This window comes from Haliotis cracherodii, unplaced genomic scaffold (genome assembly GCF_022045235.1).
Source record: "Haliotis cracherodii isolate W230 unplaced genomic scaffold, xgHalCrac1.p SCAF_17, whole genome shotgun sequence".
Classification (NCBI taxonomy): Eukaryota; Metazoa; Mollusca; class Gastropoda; order Lepetellida; family Haliotidae; genus Haliotis; species Haliotis cracherodii.
The window spans coordinates 6,834,514-6,846,096 of NW_027266272.1; the positions used below are offsets into that span (position 1 = coordinate 6,834,514).

The window sequence follows — 11,583 nt, forward strand, 5'->3', positions numbered from 1 at the left end:
CCAGTTTCCACCCTTGCCGAACTAGGCTGGAATTCCTGGGCTCTATCGTAGCGCTACCAGTGGCTATTACGAGTTATGTCCTTTCTATGCCTCTCCTATTGACCAATCAGATTCAACCACTCGTATTACCTGCATTTGCTTCAAAGAAAACGGTGGCGCCCAGTCAAGACGATCTGATTGATAATCAAGATCTATATTGTGATAAAACGAGTCTTACATCGCGAAGTGCATCAAATCACGTGAGCACCTTGATTAAAAGCATGAAAAGATTTAGAAAATATCCGTTGACAACGAGTTAGCGGTGCACATGCTTTGCAAATCCTGCAGTCGACCGAAATCTGCATGACACTTTACGAACCGGATTTCGATTTTGGTGCGCGACTTTGATGGGACTATGCATAGACTCGTTAGTCCAGCCAAAATGTAACTCCATAATACCAGCCTAGTTCGGCAAGGGTGGAAACTGGACTTTTATAGTCAGTTAACTCACTTGCCTCGGGAAGATGAGTAAGTAAAGGAACACCCGAATCTTTCATATTGTTAATCTGTCATGGCTGGTGGGTATTGCAACACACATCTTTCCAAATTTGGTGTTCCTTATTTTGTATTGTGTAGTATACTTTATCCAGCCCTAGATAATGTTAATTTTGAAAAATACTGATGTATTAGCCATGGATTCATATTTATGTTGCAGATAAAGGAGAGTGCATACGTTTAGCCTTAAGGCGGAGGTGCAAGAATGCCTTAGAAAGACGTTCAAGAAGACGCAACTTTGCAAGACGGTGTGAGATTAACTTCCTTCCCGTGGTGCATCGGGCCAATAACCAAGATGGCGGACATTACATGACGACACGTCACAATCATTTAAGATGTTACTCTGGCCTTGCAGGCTTTGGTAGATGTCCAGAGTTGAGATTACTGAACGAGACCACGGGTTTAATCTGCAACCATATCCGTGACAATACCAGGAGATGTTCCACAACACATGAAACGGTGAAGAGCAGTTGTCGACCCTTGGAAATTTGTGACCAGGCGGTGATTTTGTCAGGGGGTTGGAATAGACAAAGCACCGGTAAAAGGCACAAAATGAACGTTGAACTGGTTTTTAAAATGCTCAGAAATAATGGATTTAAGAGAAGAAATATTAAAGTGTTTTTTGCCAATGGATCACCATCTTTACAAAGTAAGTACCGTAATTAAAGGTGGAGTTTCAATGTTACGTCTGAGGCAGGAGCCAGCTATTGCTCATTGAGTGTAGAAGTTGGTCGATGCAAGAGTGGGTGAGTGAGTATTGTTTTACGCACTTTTAGCAATATTCCAGCAATATCACGGCGGGAGACACCAGAAATTGGCTTCAAACATAGTACCCATCTCGGGAGTCGAACCCGGGTGGCGATCGAACGCATTAACCACTAGGCTACCCGACCGCCCCCGATGCAAGAACATTTGGCATAATTTGCTGTCGTTCTTATTTCATATACGGAATTGCAATGAGTGCTGAGGAATCTTCGTTCACTGAACACACTTCGGTATTGCAGAAAATACAATAAAAATATTTTGAAACAAACCCTATTCACAACTCATCAACAGCGGTCAAGTTGTCCGCAAAACATAAGGTAGCCCCAAGGTCCATAAGGAGGCATTTTAATATTTTCCATTATATTGCAATCCGTCATATCACCGAAAGAAAAGGATATTTTAGTTCAAAAGTATAGAATAAGTTCTAGAATAATGAGATGAACAAATATCTAGCATTGATCTTGAATATATTTATGTATTTCATATACTTGAGTCAAAGATCCATGCTTTTAACTCATTCGTTCTAATATACAAAGATACCTTATGCTACTCTGTATTAGAATGATGGCTATCAGTTGACATTTTACGATGACGCATTATTAAAACATGGAAACTTTGTATACTATTGGAGATTAAGACGCTGTAAAATAGTGTACGTGGGTGGTATTTAATAACTCTTTCGCTCTGCGTTCGATTTTTTCTCAATTCCATTTTACACCAGTTTATCTTTTACTAGAAAAGTATCTCAAACCTAGATAAGCATGTGTTCACTATTGAATGCCCCGCGGTTGCGATACTTTCCACTCTAAATAAGTTAAAGAACACCCATAATTAGGAGGCTGTGTGTTGCGATACCCACCAGCCACGACAGATGAAATATAGTCATACGATAAAAAGTGTGTTAGTTGTATATGTTATGTCGTTATACGTTTTGTTACAAACACAGAAGGCAGAACTGCCTGATTATTTTGAATGTGTATTGTCGATCAAATACAAAACATGCATTTCCAAATATATTTGTCATCATAAACCGAAATTCAGCTAAAAAATGTAACAGAGGGCAGACCCGCCTGATTATTTTGAATGTGTCTTGTCTATCAAATACAAAACATGCATTTCCAAATATATGTGTCATCATAAAACGATTTCAGCTAAAAAATGTATCATATATTAATACATGTGTGCAGCCAAATATTCACGGAATCTCATATATCATACACTAATAAGCCATAATTCAGATTTTATGAGAAACATACCTCTTCACTGGCATGATTTATAGTGTAAAATTTCACAGACGGCTTGAAACTAACGAACGGCGAAGCCTAAACCCTTACTGCGAGATTCGCATACATATATATTTACCTATCTTATTTCCATGAACACTAAGTAGGTCAAGTCGATGCGTAATTGACAATGCGGCACATCAAAGAGATTTTCATTCAAATACCTGGTATTTCAGTCCAACATCTAAAGGTGAGTTCCCCGATCGGACAATGGGGAACGGCTAAATGATAACATCTGGCAGGGTACTATTGTTATGCTTCTTTGCGTTCGACATTTCTAACACAGGCTCCGAATCTCAAACCTTTTCCCAGGCAAGTTTTTTCAGACACTGAGTTTTTAGCAAGCCTGATTATATACGAACTTGTCAAAGTGATATTAATCTTGAAAAATGACTTCTCTTTGAAAGACAGAAATATGTAGGTGAGAGTGCCTGGGTCTTAGAGAACGCCATTCCAGGTGTGATGTTCAAACGGCTAGTTTCCTAAATATAGGTTTTTGGTTTACGTTTCTTTGAAAAAAGTGGTTTTGTGATAGGAATGACAGATTTTTGTTAGTTCTTGGATATCAAAGTATATTCATCGTTTTTTTTCTCATGGGAATAATATTTTCAAAATCGAGAAGAATATCTTCTTTGATAGGCATTTAGAAGTTGGAGTACTAAGTAAGGAAGGATAGTTGTTATCTGAAAAATGAAAAAAGGTGAAAATTGAACACAATTTGAAGTTTCGTGGTAGTGAACAGAATGTAATTACAGTAAAGTACGGTTATAACGAACTCAAAGGGACTACTAATTTCAGTTCGTTATAACCGTAGTTCGTTATAAGCATATATACAGCATAACTACAGCTAGTCGGGACCTAAAAAGTAAGTTCGTTATATCCGTAAGTTCGTTTTAAGCGTATTCGTTATAACCGTGGTTCACTGTAACACTTAGTCTTGATCAGGAACGTAAAAGCCATCGCAATGGAGCGTTGAAGGAAGGACAGTGTGTGTCAATCATATTTAATGCTTATTGAAAGAACTACTATCGGGTAGTCAAATGGCCGCTGGCAAAGAATCTGGAAACTGTCGGTGAGATGTGTATGAAGTATTTAGTCGGGAGGTTGAAATTCAATTTTCAAAATGAAAAAAACGTGCTGCTAATGTTTTCCTATTTCTCTAAAACTGGGGATACACGAACCAGGTTTATTGATTTATTGTTTAACGCCGAAATGTATTTGAACAAATGACAGAAACATGCAACCAATGATTTTTATTTCACTAAATGTCTGAATACATGAACCAGTTTTGGTTGTTTGTATTAAACCAGTAACCAGTAATATTCCAGCTGTGTGACGGCGGACTGTTAATAATCGAGTCTGGACCAGACACTCCAGTGAATGACATCATGTCACCGAGCTTGACTACCCGATCCCGTTAGTCGCTTCTTACGAAAAACATGGGCTGCTGGAGACCAATTCTAACCGGATCTGCACGGGTCTCATAAAACAATAACCATGTTGCATGTCGTTAAATACTCTCTAAGGGAGAAGAAGCAATGAGATAAAACCAAAAGTTGTGATGGGGATAGTTTATTCATACTGCCAAGTTGTTTATTTTGCCGAGCCTTCTCCTTTCTCATCGTTATCCACTGTTGAAGTTTCTTTTTACATCTTACCCACAGTTCCTGGTGACCCCCCGCAACGGGTACATCCGGCGGCCATGAAACACGCCTTCCGCTACCACATTCGCAAGATGTGCATGTCTCGTCACTGCGTCGACTCTCTCGTCATCTACATGAACAACCCAGCACGGAACGATGGCACGTCGTATCTGTGGGACGTCAACAACGATGGTTTGGTAAGCTTCATCGCTGCAATTGCGGATCCCCTTCACCGAAACATTAAAGTACTGCTTGCGCTCGTTTCAAACCCCTGGACGACCCACGTTAACCTTGCTTAACCAATGTTAGCGCTTGCCGTAAAAAAGGCGACTATGCTTGTCGTAAAAGACGACTAACGGGATGGGGTGGTCAGACTCGCTGACTTGGTTGATGCATGTCATCGATCCCAATTGCGTGGATAGATGCTCATGATGTCAATCACTGGATTGCCTGGTCCAGACTCGATTATTTACAGACCGCCGTCATATAGCTGGAATATTGCTGAGTGCGGCGTTCAACAACAAACAAATAATCAATGTTAGCACCTGTTAACTGATTAACGTCATACTTACGTCACGACCTAAGTTGCCCGTACTCCGATCAGCAGCCTCCAAGTGACGTCATCGTTAAAGCTATTTTATTTCATTTATTTATTCAATCATGGATATAAGCATCATTGAATATTATTAACAAGGTATCGATAATGTATATGTGTTCTGATTTGCGTCAGGGAAATGTAACTTTCGATTGTTGATACTTTTAATGGAGTCAATAATACAACTTTGAAAATGATAATACATCCCTGTCTGATGTTCTCCGCGTTATTTAGAACTTTCTTGTTTTACGCGCATCAAAATAGAAAAGGTACAATGGCAGCTTTGTCACGAAATGTAATACTTGTTCACCTCTCCTAGTTGTGTGATATAGCAATACACATGTCCGTTGTGTTTCTCCTTCCCTGGCCGACTTTTGTATAATCTAAGGTTGCAATTTATGCGTTCTATTTAGGGTACTGCCCCTGGTTATGCTTGGTTAACACTGGTTAACTCAGCAAGGCCGTAGTTAACGTTTTTTGACAGGGGGGGCAAATATTTGTACAAGTATCACTTGTCCCCAACTTGATTCAAATAAAACTGTTTTCTATATATATATAAAAATCCCCCCCCCCCCCCCCCTCCCCCGACTGGCTACGGCACTGAGGTTGAATTTGGTAAACCCAGCCATGTCTTAACATCTGTTAATAATGTTAATAATCGAACCCACGTTGTATTATATTATATCATATTATATTAAATTATCCATAAGGGTATAATGATCGTTTGTAACAACTTTCCGACATTTCCACATTTGCATTTTAGCGATTCTCAATGCTGATAGGTCAGTTGAAGCCATAATACGTCACCGCGCTTCATTGTTGAGATCAATACAATATAATGTCATCCCTTGTTCATGACATATACCCTTATAAATTAAATCAATTACCAGCATCTTTAAAAAACGAAAGTTAACAAACACTACAGCATTTGGTTTTTGTCAGGTCGCCAGGTTTTCCCCCAAACAGGATATGCTAGATGTCATGAAAAAGATAATATATGTAAATCAATTGTCTTGCTCCAACTTTCGCGGAAAATATAAGTGTTTTGAAGGAACGACTGCAAAACATATCCAGTCTCCAACGGAAATACCCCACCCCTGACTATATAATTGCGGAGCCCAGAATCGCCAGAAAGGTCATTGGGTTTGGCAGACATTCCTAATAGAGTCATCTTACGTTCAAAATTCTACACGGTTGTTAATCTATTGAGAAATTATCAGATAAAAGAATTTCGCTTTTGCGGAGCCGGCTTACTTTTAAAACACATTCAAGGAATACTGTTTCATTTTAATTTAATGGTGATTATCGTTGTGGTATGATTTGCCTTGCCTGACTGTTCTAGTCAGACGGCGTCTCGTCAGTCACTCAAAGGGTTTTAGACTCAGAGAGTTATAGTTTTCGGAGGTTCTTTAGTTCAGGGGATGATTAAGTTAAACAAAATAGTATCGTAATGCTGTAAAACTATGAGATAGAGGTCAGTGCGTTTGGCAATGAAAACGTTTGCACTAAAATATGGTGGAATTTGGATAAAAACCTTGGAAAAAGGTAAAGTGCCCTCCGAAGAGGTTCATCACTGTCGCGAATGTAATTTGTAAAATGGTTTTGGTAATGGTCATCCATAGCTATGATGCGCGGTTCTGACTTTCATTCGGCGCCAATTCCAAGCACAATTATTCTGAACTGCAGTCTTAATTCTTGTAGTCATGGCTCGTCGGAGATTATCTGACGACAGAAGGTGTCGAATAATAGGCATGATTAATGCAGGAATGTCCCATAAACCTGTTGGTCGTCAGCTCGGTTGGACCATTCGGTTATAAGCAGACTAGCACAGAAACATCGGTAAAGTAATGAGGTAAAAGGCCGCCGAAGTTCTGGGCGGCCTCGTGTGACGTCAGCAGGCAAAGATCGCGACCTGTTTCCCTTGGTAAGGCGACTTAACCCTTTACCACAAGCACCTGTAAGCCCCACAGACAATATGGTCATCACGGACATTGAGAAATCGACAGGTATGAGGTCAAGGAGGATGACCAAGCGTCCCATGCTGTCAGATCGTCATCACAGGTACCGTTTGGCAAGGTGTTTGGCAAGATGTTTGACGAGCCGTGGCTGGAGCCTGAGGACATGGACGAAGATCCAAAGGTCGGATGAGAGCAGATTCTTGTTCCGTGTCTCAGACGGGCGCTTCTGGGTCTGGCGGCAAGGAAACACGGCATACATGCCCAGCCACGTCAGTCTCCCAGTCCCACTTGGAGGTGGATCAGTTGAGATGTCGGGTTGCCTGGACCATGATTGGAAGTTGGTGACAGGCGTGAAATCCTGGATCAGAGGGTTGTACCACATTTTGTACCACCCTCCGGCTACCAGACCCGTCACCATAGACAACAACACGAATACTGATCGTCCTCGATAAGTAACTGAGTTTCCTCAGGGGATCGCCATCACGACCATATCTCACCCAGCTGGAACTCTTCTGGAACATCATGGGGTGCAAGATGCAGAGGCTGGACCCAACTGTCCAGGGCATCCTCCAGCTCCATACTTAAGCCACGTACCAAATCCGTCAACATTACACACATTGAAATGTCCACCAATATACTTTCTAAAATGCCATGCTTGTTGTCCGTATTTATCGACCAGATTTGTTTGTTTGTTTGTAGTCTAACGCCGAACTCAGCAATATTTCAGCTATATGACGGCGGTCTGTGAATAATCGAGTCTGGACCGGACAATCCAGTGATTGACATCATAAACATCGATCCACGCAATTGGGATTGACGACATGCATCAACCAAGTCAGCGTGCCTGACCATCCGATCCCATTAATCGCCTCTTATGACAAGCATAGTCGCCTTTTATGGCAAGCATGGGTCGTTGAAGACCTATTGTACCCCGGATCTTCACGGGTACATCGACAAAGAATTACACTTTCGTGACATATCTCATCTGGTTTCTACGCGATAAGTTTAGTTTAGTTTTTCAAACTTCAGCATTGTTGTAATTTTGTATGGAGACTATATATTTTTACAGCTACAATTGCAAAACCAGATATCTTTTAAGTTAAAACTGAGCCTAAATAGTATGGAGTATAAAATCCTAGCAACACCCAAGCGAAATGTTTGTTTTTCCGTGTAATTTCAGTATATTATAAATGCTATTATACAAGCACCCCAACCCGTTTCTTCGTTTGGAAATATGAAAAGATCGGCTGGGTTGTTTTCTGTATCAGTTTATTGAAGTTTGACGCATGTTTCCATGTTCTCCCAGGCTGACGGCAACGAGCGGTACACAGTCGTCGAACTGAAGGAAGATCTGGCCGACTGTGCAGCAAAGAGCGTGCATCTCATCGTCGATCAAAGCTACTCGGGAGAAATCGCCTACGCACTTCGTAAATCTCCGGAACACCGAAACGTAATCGTATTCACCAGTGGGCGTGGTAATGAATATTCATTTGATGACGAATATACAAGGCATTGGACCGGAAGTAATCACACCCGGATGTGCACAGCTGATGTCCACCAGGTTAGTTATATGTGTGTATGCGTGGGCGCGCGTGAGTGCGTGGGGGAGGGGGTATGTGCAGACATCACTTACACCACAAAATGCCTATACAGGCAAATTGGGACAGCCCATAATTATACGGTAAAACTGTTAAAGTTGCGCATCCCAAAAACAAAAAAGACTAGAAATTGCTATGGGGTGATTCTTCGTCGCTTTTTAAATATGAGTGAGTCAGTGAGTATGATTTTACGCCGCTTTTAGCAATATTCAAGCAATATCACGGCGGGTGACACAAGAAATGGGCTTCACACATTGTACCCATGTCGGGAATCGAACCCGGGTCTTTGGCGTGACGAGCGAACGCTTTAACCACTAGGCTATGTAAGAGTGGGGTCAAACCTAAGATCAGCGGCTAAGGGACGCAAATCTGCACTACAAATTATGACGCTAGGGCCATCCAATGCGACCTGGAGGTACGCCCTGAATTACACTAAATATATTGGACCGCCTCCGTGGTATAGTGGTAGAGCGTCCGCCCGGAGAGCGGAAGGTTCGGGGTTCGATCCCCGGCCGCGTCCCCGGACGCTAAAAGATGGTTAACTTGGTGTTACCCTGTCTGGCGCGCGGCATTAAGGGGCTAGGACTGGTCGGCTCGGAGTCAGTATACTGTGTCTGAGTGGGGTATTCATGTTAAACTGCGGCATGGTATCTCAGTGTGCAAGCACTATAAATCGGCATCAGTCCGGTCTAGCACAGGCAGCCACACATCCACCCACATGCACGTCGCTATATAAGTGCAATGATCTTGGACGCGACGTTAAACCCAATTTCACCTCACCTCACTAAATATATTTCGTGTTAGTAGTATTTACTTTTCTCTTCGGTTCGCCCCGATTATGTTTCTAGGTTTGTCAGCACCATACCCGTGCTCGTGGGTTTCACCGAACTGGTAAACGTCTAAGACCTGCATCACTTCGAGCTTTCCTCCCATATTAAGCTGACACGCCGCGATATTACTGGAATACTGTTAAAAGCGGCGTTAAACCCAACTCACTCACTCTCTTTTCTCTTCTTGCAGCAAAGCCGTAACGCTGTCAAACACTCGTCCCCTCAACTCGGCGAAGGACGCCACAATCAGGTCCGGACCACAATCTTTGGTGCCCCCTGCAACGTCAGGCCGCCATTTACGCCACGTGAACTACGCCGAGATTTCTATGGATGCCAGAACGTGCCAACAGCAGTTTGGCTCATGCAGGTTTTACGTGCAGGGAATGACGACTCAAAGAATGATTATGACTATGATGATGATTATGATGAACACGGTGGATTTAACAGGATGGGCTGAGAAGAAATGATTGGAGATAATTGAATGTCTCGCTTTGTTGAATGGTGGTCAGCGGGTGACGATCAGAATAGATAGATTTGAGAATTGCGAGAACGAGAAAGAACGGTAGAGCCTTGTGCTCGGGGTATAGCCTTTATTTTCCAAAAGATGACGTGGGAACTTCCTACCCGACCAAGCGGTTTACGTTTGTAAGAATAAGATTATCTGGAGACGTTTTGTGTGGGTTACTTCTTATAAACCTTGCACTGATGCTGATTATCGTTAAACACTGCGTTTTACGATCAAGTTCGTTAACCACACAACGATTTCGAATATTTCAATGATAACATTCGTCACCCGATAGGATGCGCATGTGGTAAAGTGGTGCAAGAAGGACTGCGGTGTGAAGAGTTCAGTGTTCAGGGGAGATTACCCCAACAAGTTTGATTTTGTCCTATACCATACATGGGTCATTTTATAAAACGAGAGCTTGTTCAGTGGCGATCAACGGAGTTGTTGATTTGTGCTGTTTTTTTATTGGGGATTCTCCCGACTTGTCTCCAGGTTTACTCCTCTGTGACGTCATCAGGTCACGGGTCACTGTCTCGGTATAATCCGGATCACGAGGAAAATAAATATTCAGTCCAATTGGTGTACATGTATATGATTTTACTCTTCTATGAGAACTGTTTCTGGATTGCGACGATTGTTTTCGTGGTCTGTTCACGTCCAACGTGTGTCATGTTACGTTTATCCACTTTGGTTATAATGGTTGCCTCTTCGCTGATTCAAGGTCAAGCTTCACTGGACTTTTTCCACAAAGCAATCTTACAACAATCGTATCTCCCATACCTAAACAGATTTACGACAAAATTAGCACTAAGGTCGCTTTGTGGAACGGGGACGTGCACGTTACACGATGGCTGCTGTACTTAAACACTTGTAAAATATCCAAGGATCAGTTTTACAAAGCTATAATAATGTATTATTTAAAAGTATGAAACTTAAGACCGCCTTACCGCTAAGATAGCTTTGGGCAGCGGGCCCATGGTTCCATTTCGCAACGCGATGTTCACGTCGAAATACTTTAACTTACAGAGTTACAACTACCATAGGTATATTTTAAGGTATGGGAGCTACAACAATCGTACGTATATATCAAGGTTTTAGAGCTACGATAATCGTACGTATATGTCAAGGTTTTAGAGCTACTATAATCGTACGTATATGTCAAGGTTTTAGAGCTACGATAATCGTACGTATATGTCAAGGTTTTGGAGCTACAATAATCGTACATATATGTCAAGGTTTTGGAGCTACGACAATCGTATGTATATGTCAAGGTTTGGAGTTACGTAAACCGTACGTATATGCTGAGGTATGGGAGGTACGACAACTGGGTTAGATCTTTGTTCCAAGAAGCGTTTATTCGCAATCGTTAAAGTATTGTATTAACAAAAGGTTGTTGGGTCGTTTTGTTGCACGGGTCCCCCGCCGCTGAGATTATCAACATCGTGGATTCGTATTTGTGCACGTGCAAGAATTTACTCACGACAAATATTGCTGTTGTAAACCACGTTAAACCGGATTCTGTTAATCCGGACACCCTACCTTTCTTACGATTCCTGTTGGCAACAAAACTTTTGTGGTAGACATGTGGAGGACATTTCCAAATTTGACGCATCACCGACAAGAAGCCTGTCCGATGCAATTTCCTATTTTGAAGTTTACCATATGTTCCCGTGATTTTGGGGGTGAACAATTGACTTGTCTTTGCATGTGTTTGTGAAGGTGACCACCATTGGGACAGGATACGCTCGCCTGTTCGCGAACACCTGCTATCATCACTATTTGATAGTGATTCAGAAACACATGCATATGTTGTAGCCGGAGTCGTACAATCGACTGATTTTAGCAGAGGTTTCTAATGAATATGGAAAA

At 41.9% G+C, this 11,583-nt stretch overlaps 1 protein-coding gene across 1 annotated transcript in view; it reads left to right on the forward strand.

Annotated features, from left to right (window-relative positions):
* Window positions 1-11,035, forward strand: part of LOC139464863 (uncharacterized) — a 37,842-nt gene extending 26,807 nt beyond the window's left edge. The window contains exons 2-5 of the mRNA XM_071246420.1: window positions 695-1,183; window positions 4,247-4,422; window positions 8,085-8,339; window positions 9,397-11,035. Coding sequence (XP_071102521.1) covers window positions 695-1,183; window positions 4,247-4,422; window positions 8,085-8,339; window positions 9,397-9,663 — 1,187 coding nt within the window. The 3' untranslated portion in view covers window positions 9,664-11,035. The remainder of the gene's footprint in view (window positions 1-694; window positions 1,184-4,246; window positions 4,423-8,084; window positions 8,340-9,396) is intronic.
* Window positions 11,036-11,583: the final 548 nt, after the last annotated feature.